Source organism: Penaeus chinensis, chromosome 17 (genome assembly GCF_019202785.1).
Source record: "Penaeus chinensis breed Huanghai No. 1 chromosome 17, ASM1920278v2, whole genome shotgun sequence".
In the NCBI taxonomy this organism is placed as follows: Eukaryota; Metazoa; Arthropoda; class Malacostraca; order Decapoda; family Penaeidae; genus Penaeus; species Penaeus chinensis.
In genome coordinates this window covers 11878370-11900869 of record NC_061835.1, presented here as the reverse complement: position 1 = coordinate 11900869, position 22500 = coordinate 11878370, and the positions used below count along the sequence as shown (strand labels likewise).

General features: G+C 41.3%; 1 protein-coding gene across 1 annotated transcript in view; it reads right to left on the bottom strand.

Moving 5' to 3' along the window:
- The window catches only part of LOC125033961 (serine/arginine repetitive matrix protein 1-like), a 77348-nt gene that overhangs the window by 37947 nt on the left and 16901 nt on the right, over window positions 1-22500 (bottom strand). The window contains exon 2 of the mRNA XM_047625560.1: window positions 18348-18403. Within this exon, the coding sequence (XP_047481516.1) occupies window positions 18348-18374 (27 nt within the window). The 5' untranslated portion in view covers window positions 18375-18403. The remainder of the gene's footprint in view (window positions 1-18347; window positions 18404-22500) is intronic.

Below are 22500 nucleotides of genomic sequence, written 5' to 3'. Positions count from 1 at the left end.
TCCCTCTTTTTTTCCATTTTTTTTCTTTTTTTCCCTTCTCCTCACGTCATTCACGCTTTGCCTGTCACGCCTTATCCGTTGTAGACTATAAATTCCCGGTCTTTGTGTACACCTTAACCAGCTGTAAAAGCGCCGCCACCTTTAACTCCGGTTTGTGTATTCGATTTTGAGACGACGCAAAGTTGAATTACTTTGCATTATCAATTTACATTTTGAACTGATGGCATGGAAAGCACGTTTTTTGTTTTATTTATTTTATTATTGTTTACCTGTTTATAGCACAAATGTTAGGTAATCATTATTTGTTTTTTTTTGCTGAATACCTTAATCGACTGTAAAGGCGCTGTCACACTATCTCCGTGTTCTGTATTTGACTTGAAGAGAGATGAGATAATGTACGCATTTTATATCTTTATATAGAAACATACATATTTTGGCATCAAAATCGTCTCATTATATGGAACATGTAAGGAATTATCCTTTTCGCTTTTGTGTGTATATACACATTTTTTGAACATTAATAATATAAATGTCAGGGAATATAATGACACACTTATACTTCTGTAAGTAAAACAAGTCAAGAATTCCACGCAAGTCAGAATCATTATTCAGTAACTTATAAAAACAAGAATTGGAGGGAACAGAAGTATCATGTCAAATCAAGGTTCAAAGAGAGAGAGACGAGAAGAGAAGAGAGGGGAAGAGAAGAGAAGAGAGGAGTGGAGAGGAAAGGAAGGAAGGGAGGGAGACAAGGAGGGAGGAGAGGAGAAGAGAGAGGAGAAAAGAGAGGAGAGGGGAGGAGTGGAGAGAGAGAGAGAGAGAGAGAGAGAGAGAGAGAGAGAGAGAGAGAGAGAGAGAGAGAGAGAGAGAGAGAGAGAGAGAGAGAGAGAGAGAGAGAGAGAGAGAGAGAGAGAGAGAGAGAGAGAGAGAGAGAGAGAGAGAGAGAGAGAGAGAGAGAAAGACAGACAGATAGACAGAAACACACAAATTTGACAACCCAATGTCACCACAAGAACACCTTGACCTAAAAAACAAAAAATAAAAATATATAAAGCGATGCAGAGAGCGAGAGAGAAAGAGAGAGAGAAAAAAAAAATCTCGATAATTCAAGAGGACCCGTCACCCGATCTTGGCAAAGGCGGGAAACACGTGGATTTTCAAATGGTGGTTATAACCCATTGTGTAACCTTGACGGACAAGGAACCCACGAACGGTGAATATATGTCTTAAAAAATGCCTTAGCGCTTGATGTACGAGGATAGCGTCGTGGCCAGAGACATGTCAGTGGGGAAGAAGAAGAAGAAGAAGAAGAAGAAGAAGAAGAAGAAGAAGAAGAGGAAGAGCGAGAACAAGAAAGAAGAAAAAATAACAAGGAGGAGGAAGAGAAGGAGGAGGAGGAGAAGGAAGAAGAAGAGCAAGAACAAGAAAGAAGAAAAAATAACAAGGAGGAGGAAGAGAAGGAGGAGAAAGGAGAAGGAAGAAAAACAAGTACAAGAAATGAGGAGAAGACAAAAAGGAGAAAGAGGAAGAAGGAGGAGGAGGAGGAGAAGGAAGAAGAAAAGCAAGAACAAGAAATGAGAAGAAGGAGGAAGAGGGGGAGGAGAAAAAAGAAAGAAGAAGAAAGGAGAAAGAGGAGAAAAAGAAAAAAAAGAAGGATAATAAGAAAATGAAATACGAAGAGGAAAAAAATTGAAAAAGAAGAGGAACGGAGAAGAAGAAAAAGAAAAGAAGAAAAACGGAAGAAGAGGAATAATGAAAATAATAAAATCAAGAAAAAATAGTAAGAAAAGAATTTCAAAAAACGAATTCCCGAAGCTGCCGCTCTCAGAGATTTCACGTAAATTCCTCCAGTATCGAATTTTCTTAAACAATCCCAGAACCATCTTTTGAAAAATAATAGGGCGGGCATAAACTCCTTATATACCCCCCCCCCCTCCTTTTTGATTGACACTTAATACGTTTTTTGGGGTTTTGGAACGTCATGCAATAAGTCGATATATCGGGGTTGAGAAGGGTGTAACCGGTTTTAAACGTATGTGATTTTCGTGTAAATACCTGTACACACATACACACACACACACACACACACACACACACACTGACTCACTCACTCACACACACACACACACACACACACACACACACACACTGACTCACTCACTTACTTACACACACACACACACACACACACACACACACACACACACACACACACACACACACACACACACTCAGACACACACACAAAAAAAAAAAAAAAAAAATGATGAAAACAATGGAATATAAGATAGCGATAACGCCATATCTCAGTCTATCTCTTCCTTCTATTGTCTCTCAATATCTCCATGTTTCTGTCTTTCCTCTTTCGCCCTCTGCTCCGCTCCTCCCCCCCACTCACCCCCCCCCTCTCCCTCTTATTTCCAACCTTAACTCTCACTCTTTCTATCTCTCTCTCCATTCCCTCCCTCCTTCGACCCGCTTTCACACCCTTTTCCCTATCCCCCCTCCGCCCTCTACCCCCTCTCTTTCTCCCCCCTTCGTCTATCCCTCCTTCTATCTCATTTCTAACCTCAACTCTCACTCTTTTTACCTCTCCCTTCCATCCCCTTCTCCGTTCTATCCTTCTCCCTATTCTCCACCTCCTCTCCCTCTCTCTCTCTCTCTTCCCTTCCCTCTTCCACCTACTCTCGCATCCTTCTCCCTTCTCCCTACTCCCCCTCCACCCACTCACACCCAGCCGTCCTCCCTCCATCTTCCCTCCTTACCTTCCCCTCCACTTACCCACTCTTTCCTCCTCCCTCCCTCCTTCCCCTCCACCCAACTCACTCTCCACTCCTCCCTCCCTCTCTCCCTCCCCCCCCTCCACCCCATCACTCTCTACTCCTCCCTTCCTCCCTCCCTCCTTCCCCTCCACCCCACTCACTCTCTACTCCTCCCTTCCTCCCTCCTTCCTTCCCCTCCAACCCACTCACTCTCTACTCCTCCCTCCATCCCTCCCTCCTTCCCCTCCACCCCACTCACTCTCTACTCCTCCCTCCCTCCCTCCTTCCTTCCCCTCCACCCCACTCAATCTCTACTCCTCCCTTCCTCCCTCCCTCCCTCCCTCCCCTCCTCCCCACTCACTCTCTACTCCTCCCTCCCTCCCTCCCTCCCTCCTTCCCCTCAACCCCACTCACTCTCTACTCCTCCCTCCCTCCCTCCCTCCTTCCTCTCCACCCCACTCACTCTCCACTCCTCCCTTCCTCCCTCCCTCCCTCCTTCCCCTCAACCCCACTCACTCTCTACTCCTCCCTCCCTCCTTCCCCTCCACCCCACTCACTCTCTACCCCTCCCTTCCTCCCTCCTTCCTTCCTTCCCCTCCACCCCACTCACTCTCTACTCCTCCCTCCCTCCTTCCCCTCCACCCCACTCACTCTCTACCCCGCCCTTCCTCCCTCCTTCCTTCCTTCCCCTCCACCCCACTCACTCTCTACTCCTCCCTTCCTCCTCCCTCCTTCCCCTTCCGCCCGACTAATTTCCACCCACCGTCCACCCCCTGTCCCTCCCTCCACGCGCCCTCACCTGTCGCCGACACGTGGCATTATGGGCTCGGTGGCACTCTTGCGGGGAGGGTGCCAAGCTTCCGTACACCCTCATGACCCTCTCACGTGTTTCTCCTCAAATACACATCAACTTATATATGTATATTTTTTTAAAAATTAGATATTCCTCAAAATATACATTCATCAAATAAAGTTTATATACTTACAATGAGATATTCGATAAATCATGAATTCCTGGTTTAAGTTCTTCATCAAAAAAGAAAAGAAAAGAAAAGAAAAGAAAAGAAAAAACCAAAACGAGGTTATATCTATTAAATTATCTCTCCTTAAATTTTTCCTCTTCCTCCTCCTCATCCTCTTCCTTAAATTCTGTAAATCATAAATCATCCTGCAACGCGATTATTCATTCTCCTGTTGAAATTATGTTCCTCATTTTATGCTTCTCTTGCAATGAAGTCATATTCTGCATCTTTAAAAATAGTCCTGCAATGAGATACACTCTTGCAATGAAATCATTTTCTTCAGCTCTTTATATTCTCCAAATGATATATCTTTTCAGTGAGATCATATATTATTTGTATCATAAATTCACCGTGCCATATATTATTCAAATTATATATGCGCCTGCAGTGAGGGTCTATGTCATTCGAGTGAAATTATACCATTTGCGATGAAGTTAGACATTCTTGCAGTTAGCTTATATATAGATATCTAAATACTCTATTCTTGCAAATGAAATTGCATTCTACCAATCAAATTACACATTCTTGCTAGTAGTATCTACAACACCATACATAAAAGAATCTCCTAACACTATACACCATTCGGACACCCTACACGACTGTACAATACCACCTAAATACCACACACCATACACACTTCACCCACCATAAACTGCCATAACACCATGCATACCAAAACACTATCTCATCACCATACCGAGCACTATTTCTCAACACCATACATAACCTCTACTACTCGCTGGGTTGTATTAGTCTTGCCTCCCCTTTCTATAGCGTCTTACGGTGACCTGTGGTGCAATGCTTATCGCGGTAAGGCACTGAAGAGGCACTGTGCCAAGTTCCTTATCGTGGCTTTGTTTGGCCAAGGGTGGAATGAAGGGGGGTAAGGGAGAGGGAGAAAGGAGAAGGGCGGCGGGGGAGGGAGAAGGGGGAAGAGGGAGGAGAAGGGAGAAGGGGGAAGAGGGAGAGGGCGAGAAAGGGAGGAAAAGGGAGAAGGGGGAAGAGGTAGAAGGGGGGAGGTAGGGAGGAAAAGGGGGGTGGAGGGGATGGGGAGAAGGGGGAGGGGGGAGGAGAAGGGGGGATGGGGAGGGGATAGGGAGGAGAAGGGGAGGAGGGGGGGAGGAGAATGGGGAGGGGGAGGGGGTGGGGAGGAGAAGGGAGAAGGGAGGAGGGGGATGAGGTGGGGAGGAAAAGGGGGGAGGGGGAGGGGGTGGGGAGGAGAAGGAGGAGGATAGCGTAGGGGAAGGGGAGAAGAGGCATGGGGGAAGGGAGATAGATAGATAGATAGATAGATAGAGAGAAAGAGAGAGAGAGAGAGAAAAAAAACTCGAAGGGCCGATGACGTAAATGACATTGATAACATTACTATAACTATAACCATAAATAAAATATGTTAATGCCGCGTATGCCCATAGAAACGATAACACTACCAATGCTAATTATAACTGTGATAACACTATTGTTACTGATAAATAACAACGAAAGTGAAGGTTCTGGCAGTAAAATTAATACTGACAATATATATGGTAATATCAACATCATCAATCATTGCTAATGATATCAAGAACAAATCAACCATCGATCAAGAAATAATAATAAAACTGCTCAAAATGATGACAGGAATAATGACAATAATAATGATAGTGACAAGAACAAGAACAAATGAAAATAATAGTTTATTCTAAATCCAGTATAACAACAATAATCTAAAAAAAGAAGATGATAATGGTGATAATGATAATGATAAAAATTATGATAGTAATAATGATGATAATAATGATAAAAAATTATGATAGTAATGATGATGATGATGAGAGTAAACAATATTAATGATAATGATTATAACAACAAAAACAAATATATTATTGATAATGATTTTAACAGCAAAGCCAAAAACAAAAACAATAGTAGATAGTGATGGTGATAGTGATAATGATAATAATGATAATGATAATAAAAATAGTAAAAATAATAAAAATAATAATGATAACAACAATAACAATGAGGATGATAATAATAACACTGATAATAATGAACATGGTGATGGTGATGATTATGATAATAATAATGATAATGACAATGATGCTGATACTGGCAATGGCAATAACAATAAAAACAACAATAATAATGAGAAGAATGAAAATAATAATGACAGTGAAAACACGCAAATTGATAATAAGAGAAATAATTATAATAATGATAATAACAATACCAATACTAATGATAATAATAATACCATAAAATACAATAATAACAATAATAACATCATAAGTTAACAATAATACTAACAATAACAATGCCAACAACAAAAAAATAAAAATAAGAATAACAACAACAAGTATTCGAAGGAGAGGGACGATAACGAAAGAGGAGAGCAAAGCGCAACGTCAGAAGTTCCTCTCGAATTCGCTGCCAAAAGGTACTTCTACACACAAACACACATGTAAGCACACAGTTGCACGTACACAGACACACACCTATTGTATATAAACACATACACAGTACGCGGATGGTTATGTAAACGTGGATACAGACACGTGTCCTCGCTCTCCCCCTCTCTCTCTCTTATACACACGTGCGAACACGCAAATATAAACACACTCGTACATGCACAAACATGCACACACACACACACACACAGACAAGCACACATACCTACACACACACACACACACACACACACACACGTGCACGCAAACATAGACACACACAAGCACACACACATAGATACACAAGCACACAAACACTCAAGCACACACACGCGTACACGCAAACATAGACACACACAAGCACACAAACACACAAGCACACACACATAGATACACAAGCACACAAACACACAAGCACACACACACACGTACACGCAAACATAGACACACAACCACACACACATAGACACACATGCACACACACACGTACACGCAAACATAGACACACACAACCACACACACATAGACACACAGCCACACAAGCACACACACACGTACACGCAAACATAAACGCACACACATTTCCGAAGCCAAGAATGCGCCAACGAGACGCCCGGGCCACGTGAGTAATCTGGCGGGAAAATAACTTCAAGAAAAGGATTGGATTATCGAGCATCGACCGAGAGCTTGTTTCGAAACTCAATCATAAGGTATTCGATCGGATTTTGCGTGTGCATGCGATGTTCGATTTTTCCTTTAAGTAGTGCTTTTATTTTTTTATGCGTCTATTCTTGTTCTTTTCTTCTTTTTTTTCTTATTATTTAAGTTTGTTTCATCTTAATATTATTAATATAAAGTATGGCGTCACGATCAACAGTATAATGATAATAATGAGGCGGATATTGATGAAGATGAAGATAAAATTGATGACGATGATGATGAAGATGAAGTTGTTGTTCATGATGATGATGATGATGATGATGATGATGATGATGATGATGACGATGAGGATGGCGACGACGATGACGATGACGATGAAGATGAAGTTGTTGTTGATGATGATGACAATGATGATAATAATGATGATGATGATGATGATGATGATGATGATGATGATGACGAGGACGAGGACGAGGACGAGGACAGTGAAGATGAAGTTGATGATAACGACAATGACGAATACGATCACGATAAAAACAGCAAAATAAGATAATCCGTTTATCCACCACAAACACCCTCGCAACAACATTCAATGAGCAAGCGAAAACCGTTACCTCGAGTGGCTGCCCTTCCAACCCTGCCTTTCCCCTGCCGCTCAGTAGGAAGGCCACGGCAGGAAGGCATGATAAGAATGGTGATAATGATGATGTGCAATAATAGTCATGATAGTGATAATAATAACAATGATGAGGATGATTATAGTGATGATGATGGTTATAGTGATGGTGATGATGATGGTTATAGTGATGATGATGATGGTTATAGTGATGGTGATGATGATGGTTATAGTGATGATGATGGTTATAGTGATGATGATGATGATGGTTATAGTGATGGTGATGGTTCGAATGAGGATAATAATAACAATAATAATGATAATAAAACAATATTTATTTATTGAAAACTAGAGGCATATTCAAAATACAGCGATTAGGATACAACCTTAGGATAAAGTATTGCGGCGAAAAGGTTAAATATGAGTTATCGATTTAATTAAGTGGACAGAAGAAGGGGACGAAGAAGAGAAGGAAAAGGAAGGGGGAGAAAGAAGGAGAAGAAAAGACCATGTAAAATTAGTCGAGGCGATATAATAATAATAATAATAATAATAAAATTAACAACAATAATAATGATAGCAATTAACTCAATAAATAAAAACAGCAGTAATTATCCGATACTAGAAATCATTACCATTCTAACCATAACTGCAATGCTCCTCATTGCCGGATACTTCTTGACACAGAACCCCGAGCGAACCATCCTTCTTGTCAAGTCTTATATGGACAGCGATTGGAAAAGCTGATGTCCTTATCAAATCTACATGAAGGTCTTACCATTATGATGTCTCCGTGTGACGTCAGGCGCTCATCTTGACGTCACATCGGAGCCCAAAGTATTTCTTGACTCGTTTCTTTCCTTCTATTTCGTTCTCTTTGCTTTTCTCTATTTTTTTTTTTTTTGCCTCCTCCTCTCTCTCTTTCCCTCCCACCTCCTCGTCTCTCTCCTATTCCGTCCCTACCGTCACGTCGACTCAGTGTGACGAAATCAGCTGACTGAATCAGCTGATCTCCATACACGGTAAGGATCTTGATGACGCACCATGAATAAGATGATTCACCGTATATAAGCTCACTCACCATTAATCCAGCCCGTGGCGCCAGTCGGGATAGAATGGCAAAAAGTGAGATATATGGGAAAATCGTTATTATTATTATTATTATTATTATTATTATCATAATTATTATCTTACATTTAGTTATTCGAATTTGCTGATGGTCGGGATATATTTCTCTGTGTCACTTAACGGACGGTAAAGTAGAAGTGTTCCCGTTTATATGCTATCCACTTAGAGTGGACCTTGTGCTTGTATGTGAACAAACACACACACACACACACACACACACACACACACACACACACACACACACACACACACACACACACACACACACACACACACACACACACACATACATACACAATCACATTTGTATGCATATATCATGCATATTTATCTACGTTTTCGATATGCATATTACTCACCATCTCGAAATAGTTAACAAACAACACTGGTATCTCCTTGACAATCTAATGCAAGAGAAGCAATGGCTAAAAGACTGCTAATGCACGAAGGTAAGTCAAGGTTCAGAGAAGTAGAACACACATGGTTAGTCACAGGTGGAACGCTTGTAAAATATGTTTCGAATTCTGTCTCGAATACCCAAATAATGCGTCGTTGTTTCGGTTAGGAGAGTTTCGAAGCTTCATTCACGGTACACGGACCTCGTCTGTGACTGCCCGGTGCCTTGTATTAGACTTCTTAACATTACGTCTTTATTATAATAACTATTGTGATTCTGATTTAAATGTAAAATTGCAAAACTCCATGGTGCAGATGATAGGTACAATCATAATGATATATAACAATGATAACAACAATGATAATGGTAGTAGTAACAGTAATGTTTATGATATTAGTAATGCTACTACTAATAATTATTATAACAAGCAACAACAATTTTTTTTAAAAATAATAGTGAGAATAATAATAACAATAACAATAAGAAAAATAATATTGATAATAGTGATGATAATAATAGTAATAACTATTATTATTATCATTGTTATCATAGCAACAACAATAATAATGATCATAGCATGATAATACTATTTCTGGAGAAATAGAAATCTTAATTTTTCGATTTCTCCCTCTCTTTCTCTCACTGCCTCTCTCTTATTCAACCCCCCCCCCCCACTACCACATTCCCCTCCCTCCCCCCCTCTCTCTCCCTCCCTCCCTCACCCCTCCTCTCTCTCCTTCCCCCCTCACCCCCTCTCCCTCCTTCCCTCCCTCCCCCCTCCTCTCTCTCCTCCCCCCCTCTCCCCCCTCTCCCTCCTTCCCTCCCTCACCCCCTCCTCTCTCCTCCGTCCCCCTCCTCCTCCCTTCCCTCCCTCACCCCCCCTGCAGTCCCCCATCTCCCTCCCTCACGCCTCCTCCTCTCTCTCCTCCCCTCCCTCATCCCCCCTCTCCCTCCTTCCATCCTTCCCTCCCTCACCCCCTCCTCTCCCCCCCTCTCCCTCCTCCGGCGTTTATCTTGGCTCGCTGACATTTTTTTCCTCTTGTTCTTTTGGCGTTGAAATCTCCTAGTCTCTTTCTCTGTCTCGTTACAAATAGCTTTCGGCTTTTGAATCGCGAGGATGAATGAATGTATTGTCAGTCGTTATTTACGTTTGTGTTTGAATGGATGGAGTTTTTTTTTTCCTTAACTATTTTGGAATGTTATCCTTTTTTTGGTTTGTTTGTGTGTTTTCAGTCTATGTTCTTTTGTTTTCTGTTTCTTCGTTTTTTTTTCTTTTCTCTTTTCCTTCTTCACTCTCTTTCTTTCTCTCTTCTTCCTCCTTCACCAGAATAAATGATGGGTAATGGCATTGTTATCCCGACATCGTCATGAAAATTGTTAGAATGCTTAATTTCTGATTGCACATTGCATGACTCCAAAGAACAATTACTTTTAAAAATTACCTCCTTACCCCCCTCAAAAATAAATAAATAAATGAATAAAAAAATAAACAAATAAATAAATGAATAAATAAATAAATGAATAAATAAATAAATGAATCGATAAATAAATAGATAAATAAATAAAAAAATAAATGAATAAAAAAAAAAAAAAAAAATCCCAGCTTGAGAATCACTGCTCATGAACAAAAACTTTCCGGCGTAAACAGGACTTTTCAGGTGTGGGCAGAATTCATGACGAGATAGGACTAGTTAGAACTCGTCCTTTGTGTTTAAGAAATGTTGTATCTTCTGGCAGTACTTTAAAACTACGTCCGAGTTTATGGGCTGCGTCTTATGGCGCGTAAGGTTATAATAGTCTCTTTGTCTTTTCTTTCTTTCTTTCGTTTGCCTTTGTTTTTTTTCTTCTTATCTCTCTGTTTCTCTTTCCTTCTTTCACGTTTTTTTAACCCGTCCCTCTCTTCTTGTTTTTCTTTTTCTGTTTCTTTCGATTTCTTCCTCTCTTTCTGTCTTATATCCACCTCTTTGTCTTATTCTCAATCTCTCTCACTCTCACTCCTCCCACCCCCCCTCTCTCTCTCTCTCTCACTCTCTCTCTCTCTCTCTCTCTCTCTCTCTCTCTTCTCTCTCTCTCTCTCTCACTTCCTCCCTCTCCCTCTCTCTCTCTCTCTTCTCCCCCTTCCCCCCCTCCTTCCTTCCCCCCCTCCCTCCCTCCCTTTTTCTCGCTCTCTCGCACTTGTTTGTCTTGGTTGCCCCGTAAGATTTTTTTCCTTCACCTTCTTTAGAAAACTATTTACTTTTGTGAGCCTCCTTCCTCTCCGTAACAGATAGCTCAAAGCAGACATATATTTTTAAGGTTTCTAAATAAACAAATATTTTCTAGAAGGTGTGATTTTAGAATGGGCTGATCGATACTAGGGGCATAGATTTTAGAGTGACGGTAGCATTTAGATAAAGATGTCTGGATAGATTCGTGGTATGTACGCTTGGATGCGTGGATGACTGTTTTTGAATCTATCTATCTATCTATCAGACTGTGTGTCGATTAGAGTTTTTGGGTTAAACTTTTTTTAATTAAATTTTTATTCTATTTATATCTTTCATGGTCACTTCTCCAATTTACTCTTTTGTTGTCTCCTATATTCCTTCTTTATTGTTTATTTTATTTCTTTTGTTCTTATGTTTTCACCTGTCTTCCTTACCTTATCATCTCCTCTTTGTCTGTCTGCCTCTGCCTCTCTCTCTCTCTCTCTCTCTCTCTCTCTCTCTCTCTCTCTCTCTCTCTCTCTCTCTCTCTCTCTCTCTCTCTCTCACTCTCTCTCTCTCTTCTCCATCTCTCACTCTCTCGTATTTATCTTGGTTCACTGGTTTAAGATTTTTTTTAGATTTATAAATAATATGTTTAAGCGTTAAACGTTCCCCTTTCTTCTTCATAGCAAATCGTTTTTGGCTTCAAAACAGCGGAGATTAATGAATATGTTTTCTATTTTTTTATTTTCATATTTCTGAATGGGGGTAGTGCTTTTATTTAATTATTATTCTCTTTCTCTTTGTTTGTCTGTCTCTGTTACTGTCTGTCTGTCTGTCTCTCTCTTTTTACCTTCTTCTTTATCAATCGTTCTTTCCTTCCCCTTTCTTTCAAGTCGACTTTTAAGATTCAGCGTTATTAAGAAATTCTTTTGCTCAGTTTCTCCCTTTCTTTCCTCCTCCTTCCATCTCTCGACGAAGAAATATTCGTTTTTTTCTCATTCTCAGCATTTCTTGTAACAAGCCTTTCTTTGGATTCTCTATGGACGATAAAGGTATTCCAGAATATATAGTATAACATACATAATACAATTGTAATATAATTTAGTTTTATTCCATTTGTTACAATGGTTATGCTCGGTGTGACAGGCTGTCTGTTTCATTTTGCTTCTAAATTCCCCTCTGTGTGCAAGGAATGGCTGGGGTTACGTTCCACTGGCGGTGCGTGAATTGAACGCGGGTCAGCCAGATTCCCAGACGAGAACGCTATCACTATACAACACAGTAGGAGAGATAGATAGAACTGAGGTAAGATTTTTGATAGATTTTAGAGAATTAATAGATTTTCGGATACGTATTTCGACTGTATCTTATTTTTGTTTTGAATGGGACGTGGTTAGAGTACGTATGTTTAGATTTTATTTCCAATCACCTCCATCCTATACGAAGAAAACACTCATACCAAAAAAAAAAAAAAAAAAAAAAAAAAAAAAAAAAGAAATTCTCGACAACAAACGACTCACACACAACAACAACAAACAACTCATTCCAATAAAGACACAACAAACAGCCACACAATTCCACAGCATCCTTCAACACATTCACACATAATCTCTATTCCCTACACACAAACAGCGCTATTCTACACATACGAATACAACCTTCTCCTTCTCCCTAATATACAGACGACAACTTCCCTCACACATACAGTCACATATACACGTCCACATTCTTTTACTTCTTACCTCTCAATCTGTCTCTGTCTCTGTCTTTCTCTGTCTCTGTCTCTCTCTCTCTCTCTCTCTCTCTCTCTCTCTCTCTCTCACTCTCTCTCTCTCTCTCTCTCCCTCTCCACACACACACACACATACACACACACACACACACACACACACACACACACACACACACACACACACACACACACACACACGAGCCCCTCTCCTAGCACGCAGCGCCCGCGGTCCCAGAGGAAATTCCTTCCACACACCTCTATGTATAGTCATGCCTCAGTACCATACATTTTCCGAAGTGCCAGACTACATCATTTTACCTCATCACTGGCACCTGTTCCCCTCCCTTCCTCTCCCCTCCCCTCCCCTCCCCCCTTCTCCCCTTCTCCCCTCTTCCCTTATTTAAGACCCAGTTCTTCCCTGTCTATCTCCCCTCTTTACTCCTTTTCCCTCCTGGCCTCCCCTCTCCACTCTCTCCTCTTTCTCTTTTCCTTCTTCTAAATGTACTGATCTCCCTTCTTCTTCCTCCTCTCTTATTCTATCTTCACTAATCTTAGACTTCTCACTTCCCTCCCCTCTTTTTTCTTTTATACTCCCCTCCTTTGTCCTATCCCCACCTCTCTCTCTCTTCCATTTTCCCCTTCCCTCCCCTTCTCCTGTCTTATCCTATTCTATCTCTTCCAGTTCCTTTTTCCTCCTCTACGCTCTTTTCCCTCTATTCCCTACTCTCCCCTTATTTCCCCCAATTCCTCCTTTACCCCTATCCTATGCCCCTCTTCTTCCCTTCCTCCCTATCCCCCTTCTACGGTCTCATCCCTCTCTTGCCCTACATACGCTATCCTCTCTTATCCTCTTTCCCCCCCTACAATACCTTCCTCCTTTCCCCCTCCCCCCTTCCTGCTTTTCCTCTTCTCCCCTCTCCCCCCTCCCTCCTATCACTACGATCCCTCCTTCCTTCCTGTCCTCCTCCTTTCCCCTCTCCCTCCTCTCCTCTTCCTATCCCTTCCTCCTCTCCCATTTCCCTTTCTCTACCCCTTCCTCCTCCTCTCTCCTTCCTGCCCCCCCTCCTCTCTCCTTCCTGCCCCTCCCTCCTCTCCCCTTCCTGTCCCTTCCTCCTCTCGCCTTCCTCCTCTCTCTCCCCCTCCCTCCTCCTCCTCCCCCTCTCTCCCCTCCCCTCCCCTCCTCCCATTTCCATGTTCACGCCAACTGCGCCTCCTGTTCTAATGCAGTTAGCGCAGACCACGTGAAAGGGACACGTGAAAGGGACACGTGAAATCGGGTGGGTGAAGGTGGCGCGTGTCCGTTTTTGCGGGTCTGAGAATGTGATGGATGATTATATAAATGGATGAGAGGGAGAGGGAGAATGAGGGGGGGAGGATAGAGGGAGAGGGTGAGAGGGGAGGAGAGGGAGAGGGAAAGAGGGGGAGGAGAGAGAGAGAGGGAGTGAGAGGGAGAGAGGGGGATAGAGAGAGAGAAAGAGGGAGAGAGGGGGAAGAGGAGGAGAAGGAGAGAGGGGAATAGAGGGAGAGGGAGAAAGGGGGAAGAGAGAAAGAGGAAGAGAGGAGGAATGAGAGGGAGAGGGAAAGAGGGAGACGAGCGGGAGAGGGAGCGAGGGAGGAGGAAAGGGAGAGAGAGATAGAGGTTGGATAGAGAGAGAGAGGGGGGGGGGGGAGATGGAGAGGGAGAGAGGGGGAAGAGAGGAAGAGGGAGAGAGGGGGACGAAAAGGGGGGGGAAAGAGTAGGGGAAAGATAGATAGATGTATCTATCAAGAATGGTAGACAGATGGATAGACTGTTAAGAAAAAAAAATAATTAGGCAGACAATTTAACAGATACCCTGTCAGATAGATTACTAAGTAGGAAGACAGATACACAACTCTATGAATTAGCGATGAAAATAGATAACAAAGAAAGTAGCATAGATAAAAGCAGGTATATTGAAAGAAAGATAGATACATAGAAAAAAAGATAGATAGAAACAATTAGAAAGATAGATACATAGAAAAAAAGATAGATAGAAACAATTAGAAAGATAGACAAATCAACAGATAGAAATAGACAGATACATACATAGAAACAAATAATAGAGATTTAGAGAGGAAAGAAGGATAGCCAGACATTATAGCCCCACAAGCAGGAAATTTAAACCACCTTGTTACTCTGAGACAACAAGCAAAAGGTACAAATAGCGCATAATTCCCGACCTCATGTAGCTATTAAAAACACTAGCAGGTAGACGCGGGTGCAAAGGTGAGAGTCGCGGTTATTTTTGTGTCCTACTGTAAGACTTTGCGAATAGTTGTGACGGTAAAGAATTTCTTGGGAAGGCGTTCATAGGAGTTGATAATGTTAAAGAGAGGGAGAAGGGGGAGAGGGAGGGAGAGGGAAGGAGAAGGGAGGGAGGGAGAGGGAGGGAGAGGGGGAGAGAGGGAGGGAAGGAGAAGGGAAGGAGAAGGGAGGGAGAGGGGGAGACAGAGGGAAGGAGAAGAGGAAGGGGGAGGGAGGGAGAGGAGGAGAGAGAGAGGGAAGGATAGAGAGGGGGAGGGGAGGGAGGGAGAGGGGGAATGAAGGAGGAGAGAGGGAAGGAGAGAGGGAGGAAGGGAGAGGGGAAGAGAGAGAGGGAATGATAAAGAAGGAGGAGGGAGAAGTGGGGAGAAGAGAGGGAGAGGGGGAAGGAAGGAGGAAGGGAGGGAGAGGAGAGAGAGAGAGAGGGAAGTATAGAGAGGGGGGAGGGAGAGGTGGGTAGAGGGGGGAGGGGGAGGGAGGGAGAAGGGGAGAGACAGAGGGAAGGAGAAGGGGAGAGACAGAGGGAAGGAGGAGGGAGGGAGGGGGAGGGAGAGAGAGAGAGGGAAGGATAGATAGGGGTAGGGAGAAGTGGGGAGAGGGAGAGGGAGAGAGAGAGGAGGAGGGAGGGAGAAGGGAAGGAAGAAGTGGGGAAAGGGGGAGAAGGAGAGAGAAGGAGAAAGGAAGAGGGGGAGAGAGGGAGAAGGAAGGAGAAAGAGGGAGAGAGAGAGAGAGAGAGGGGGATGGAAAAGGGGGTGGGGGAGGGGGAGGGAAAAAGGAGAGGGGGAGGGGGATGTAGAAGGGGAAAGAGAGAGAGGAAGAGAGAGGGAGAGGGAGAGAGAATGAGATCTTTGTTGAACCATATTATTATTATTATTCTTTGTTTATATGTAGATAAATATATTAGTCCCTATCTGTCTACCTTTTTTATGTAGATATGCAAAGATCTATGTCTTTGTGTCACATATGTCTATGCATTTTTGTATGTATCTATTTATCTATCGCTCTTTGTGTTAACAATCCAATACAAATATATTCATATACTCTCACATATCTCACCAAGAAAAAAAATCTAAAAAGCAAATACATTCACACGTACACAGACACACAAACAAATGCATTCATAGATACATATATACGCACAAATACATTCAGACATACACACAAATGCATTTACTTAAATAGATTCACACACATACACACACAAATATATTTATATATACGAACGTACACGCACACATACACACACAAACACATAGACAAACACACACACACACACACACACACACACACACACACACACACACACACACACACACACACACACACACACACACACACACAAGACCGAAAGAGATAAACGACATTCCCTTCCCTAAAATATCCCCCCTCCCCCCTTCCCCCTCCTCATCCCGATTCTAAAACCTTCTCACCTTCAAATTCCTCAAATTGCATTCCTCCCTCCCTTCCCCTCCCCCCTCCCTCCCTTCCTTTCCCCTCTCTCCTCTCTCCCTTTCCCCTCTCTCCTCTCTCCCTTTCCCCTCTCTCCTCTCTCCCCTCCATCCAGCCCTCCCCTCCCCTTTCCCTCTCTCCTCTCTCCCCTTCCTCCCTTCCCCTCTCTTCTCTCTCCCCTCCTCTTCCCCTCTCTCCTCCCTCTATCCTTCCCCTTCCCTTCCCCTCTCTCCTCTCTCCCCTCCCTCCCTTCCCCTCTCTTCTCTCTCTCTCCTCTCTCTCCCTCCTCTTCCCCTCTCTCCTCTCTCCCTCCCTCCCTTCCTTCCCTTCTCTCCTCTCCCTCCCTCCCTTCCCCTCTCTCCTCTCTCCTTCCCTCCCTTCCCCTCTCTCCTCTCCCTCCCTTCCCCTCTCTCCTCTCTCCCTTCCCCTCCCTCCTCTCTCCTTCCCTCCCTTCCCCTCTCTCCTCCCTCCATCCTCCCCTCCCTCCTCTCTCCTTCCCTCCCTTCCCCTCTCTCCTCTCCTTCCCTCCCTTCCCCTCTCTCCTCTCCCTCCCTTCCTCTCTCTTCTCTCCTCTCCCTCCCTTCCCCCCTCTCCTCCCACCATCCTCCCCTTCCCTCCTCCTAACCGATGAGTCACCCAGGAGAGAAATACCTTTACTTTCACGCCCCGTGTCTTCTACAATACACGTCTCTCCTGTTAAGACACATTTCACCTGTTTTTCATTAGAGAACAAATCATTAATTACCTCTGTTTCAAGGAATTCGTCGTTCATAGTGTATAAGGAATGCGTGGTTATTTATATGTTTATTTTTTCCCAACTGGAATGTGGAGCGGAAATAGAAATCTATTAAAAATAACAGCATCGTGCAAGGCCTGCCAACCTTACCGTATCTCTTTCAAACTCCCACGTGTCGTATCTATAATTACACTATAAATATTATACATACGATATATATATGTGTGTATGTATATGTATATGCATATGTATATGTATATATATATATATATATATATATATATATATATATATATATATGTATGTATGCAAAAAAATATATGTGTATAATATAGCTGAAAGTAATATAGTAACAGTAGTTGTAAATGTAAAAGTAATCGTATACGAAATGTTATAGTAAATTTGATATAAATTTGATACAGTAAATGTTGATGTTACCAATGACCATAATGTCAACAATAATGATAATGATACAGATGACCAATAATGATAATGATACAGATGACCAATAATGATAATGATACAAATGACCATTAATGATAATGAAAGTGATAGATAATGATAAAAGTTTAGAATGCCAGTTAATTTCACATGAATAAATCTTGTTATTCCATTATAGATTTCTGTATCTATTTCAGACGACAAGAAATCTTGTTTCAGTTTTGTCAAGTTATTACAATACAGGAATACACAATTATTTTCATTGTCCCTTTAGAATATATTTTGAAATACACATCTGAGATAAAATAAAAATGAAAATAAAACATCGACATTATAAAAAACAGAACACGAACACAAAAACAAAAGAAAGTCGAGAAACCTTTCGTAATGCGATCCCATAGCATTTAGAAACCATATTAAAAACATTTGGTTAAACAATCGTGTTATGAATGTTTTTTTATTTTTATATTAACAAACTCTTAACTTAAAATAAAATACTAACTCTCTTTCTTCTGGGTTTCTGAGGCATTTTGGCGGTCTTGGAGAAACTTTTATTCCCTGTAAAGAAAAAAACAGTGACCAAGTATTAATAAAAGACAAGAGAAAGACACATATCCGGATTGAAAAGGGGCAATAAAGCTCAAACTCATACACTAATTGAATGGGCTATTGACTCAAATTGAAACTAAGAAATATTAGCTCAAAAAGATAGCAATGGTGAATAGTATAGAAATAGCATCTATAACACAATTTATCATAGTTTTTAAAAAAATCTAGTTTCTTTTAAAAAAAAGGAAATATTGCAAAACAAAAAAAAAACTACAAAAACTACTAGAAAAATATACTATATATATGGCAGAGATTTGTCACACAATAATAATACACGAATGTATAGAGAAGCAAAAGCGAGGGCAAGAGAGAGAGAGAGAGAGAGAGAGAGAGAGAGAGAGAGAGAGAGAGAGAGAGAGAGAGAAAGAAAAGAAAACGGAAGAGAGAGAAAGAGATAATGTACAGAGGGAAAGAGAAACAAATGGAAATTTCATAATCCGTTCTGATGGATTTTCAACTACAACACAAGAGCGAAGAGTCATACATGTTACTTATCCCATTAATACCATTACAGTTTCCAGCTGTGTGTTATCATTCACATGCACTAGAGCCTTACATTCAGATTAGCATTCCCAGTATATTTTATGTATATGGTTTGTAATTTAGAGAATTTACCGTATCTTGTTTTATATTAGTGTGTTTCTGTTTTTATATATTTATGTTTACACTTTAAAGTATTATGTATAGTATTATTATGTGTATTTTTTATGTGACGTTGTGTTTTTTTTTTTTTTTTTTTTTTTTTTGCTATCTTATGTGTAATTATGTCTTTATAATAAGAGTTAAGTTTATATTTTGTTGTCATCATTATATTTTATATTACGGTTATATCATTAAATTTCTCCTCTGTAATATCAAGTTTCTATCTTACATGTTATACCTATAATTCATATATTATAATGGTTTCATCTTATTGTGTGTATTATAAAGATATTTCACGGACTTTCAAGTTTGTGATATTTCTCAACCTTTTCACGTCTGAAATTCGAAGGAAAATCTAATATGTTTTTGTTTGATATTTCGTGACAATATTTTCGTTGCTCCATATTTCGCTGGTAACATTAGACTTTCGAAATGTATATTCAGCCAGTTAAACGACTTAGAATTATCGAAAATATGCTTATATGGCTGTTAGACTCTATGAACAAAAGAAGAAAAAAACGATCTGACACATAAACAATATAGGAATAACGACACAGATAAACATAAAAGCAAAATACGGAAAAAATAAGACGAAATAATATACCTGAATCTGTGCCAGGTTAATCAATTCGTCAGTCTTATTTCCCCCTTGGTGTTTCAGCCAGCGGGTCACTTTATTACACAAACACGTTTTCCTTGATCTAACCTTAAGCCCAGGACTCCGACAATACTACAAGGGAAATGAATGCGCGAAGGAAAGCCAGCCTTGTGTGAGTGGGGCATAGAGGTAAAAATCCCCCGATGAAACCTTTCTGGGTTCTTGCTCTTGGCGGGGAGTCGTCAGCAAAGTCAACAAAGCTGTTTGCGTGCATCACGATTTGCTGCTGCTTTTTAGGAGGAAGGAAAGACAAGAAGGGAGAAGAGGGAGAGGGAAGGTGATGGGGACAGAAAGAGAACGGTGAAAGATCGAGGTTCAAACATCTTCCAACTTGACGAACTACACATTTAAAGCCCAAACTCTTCTAGGGATTAGAAATTTGCATACACACAATATATATATACATATATATATATATATATTGTGTGAGTATGTGTGTCAAGATTTACACTTATGGCGAAAGACAACGCTAATTTTGCGGGCAAAAGGATTCTTCATCAGCAAGACTTACAGATCCGCTAAGTTTGCCATACCCATGCACTAAAGGCATCTGTTGTTCGCCATTCTCATACGCCGTCATACTTGTCACAAGTATTAATCTGCCATGACAAAGCTTCCATTGATCCTTGCCTAATCATAGACTCTATTTAAGCTATATGACTGAAACGTCCATTTACTCAATGATTCCCTCGCCATACACTGTAATAAAGTGGTTTCACATTGAATTTTATAGGTTTGATTCTATGACCTCGGAGCACTGTCGTTGTATAACATCTGAGAAATGACATCGGTGACGTCACGACATTGTAGCTGACATATGACTACGGTCATACAGCATTCCTTTCGAGAAATACTCCAAAGTCAAAAGATAAATTCACACGCTTAAAAATAAATCCAACCACTTCAAATGAGAATGGTAACTCCTCAAATCTTCAAAGACGAAACAAAATTATACAGAGCCATAAAATGATCATTCCCCCAACACTCCACAGCACGTAAAAAAAAAAAAAAAATCATTCTCCGCCTCTATAGGCACGAACAATGATAAAATCTCCCGCGAGACAGCCACATAAGCTGATAATTCCCCCCCTCCCCCCACTTCAAAGTCTAAAGAAAAACAACAATCATTCTCCCAATCTCAAGAAAGTTGAGAAGTGTCTCTCTTGTCTCTAAAGTGCGCAGGTTAAGTTGTTTTCTATGGCGTTCATGTTGGCCCGGAAAGTTTGGCTGGACTTGCAAACACTTTTGCTTATAAATAGATCGTGTTTTATGAAGCGACGTCTAAGGCTCTTCTCTGATCTCTGCGATCTTTTTCGAGAAATCAAGGTTTCCTGTTAACGGCTATTATTGTTATTATTTCTATTATTATTGCTGTTGGTAGTGTTATGGTTTTTATTATCATTACACACACACACACACACACACACACACACACACACACACACACACACACACACACACACACACACACACACACGCACACACACACACACGCGCACACACACACACACACACACATATATGTATATATATTAATTCTCTGATGTGTTTTCTGTTTACGATGCATTGTGAATTTATGAGACATGTGACAGATATATCTATATGCATCTGAAGCAGTTCTAAGTTGTTTTTTGAATAATAAGGGGGAAAACAAGAAGAAATTGGACGAAATAAAAGAGAGAGGGGACATTTAAGAGATTTATTCCAGGATTCGCAAAATTCTTTGACGAAGGAGAATGAGAAGAAAATACAAGAATAATTATAAAAATCACAACAGGAAAAGAAAATGAACATTAAACACAAACGCATTAGATTGAGCGATCATATCCCATGACCACATCGTCCGAAACTTTATCCTCATTCTTCGCCAACGAACAAAACAAATTAAGCAGACAGACAGACCTACAGATAAACAAACAAATCAAACAACATACATAATATTACAGAAATAACCTCACATAACGAACAACAGGCATAGGCAAGCTGATAGTTGAAAAGATTGAAGGCAGATCTAGGACACCCAATCGAACACATACCCAGCACAGGAACGCGGACTGCCCTAAATTTGACGTGTAAACATGCCAAACGTCTCCTGGGTAAGGGAAGGAGAAGAAGGAGAAGGGGAAGGGGAGAAGGAAGAGAAGGGGAAGAAGGAGGAGAAGGGGAAGGGAAGAAGGAGAGAAGGAGGAGAAGAAGGAGGAGAAGCAGAAGGGGAGAAGGAGAAGAAGGAGGAGAAGCAGAAGAAGAAGGAGAAAGAAAATAAGGAGGAGAAGGAGAAGGGGAGAAGAAGGAGAAGGGGAAGAGAAGAAAGAGGAGAAGGAGAAGAAGGGAAAGAGGAGGAGGAGGAGGAGGAGGGAAGTGGAGAAAGAGGAAAAGGAGGAGGAGGAGGGAGAGAAGGAAAACGAGAAGTAGAAATAGGAGAAGGAAGAAGAGGAAGAAGAGGAAAATAAGAAGAACGGGGAAGAGGGGGATGAGAAGAATAAGAAGACAGAAGAAAAAGAAGAAGAAGAAAAAGGAAAAGAATAGGAAGAGGAAGGAGGAGGAAGAGAAGGAGGGTGGGAAGGGGAAAGAATACAGTAGGTTCTCATATCACATACAGATTCTTATATAAGTGCAGAAAGTGAAGGAGGAGGATGGGGCAGAAGGAGGAAGTAGGTTAGGGATGAAAGAGGAGGAGGAGAAAGAGGAAGAGGAGGAGGAGAAAGAGGAAGAGGAGGAGAAAGAAGAGAAATAAGAGGAAGAAGAA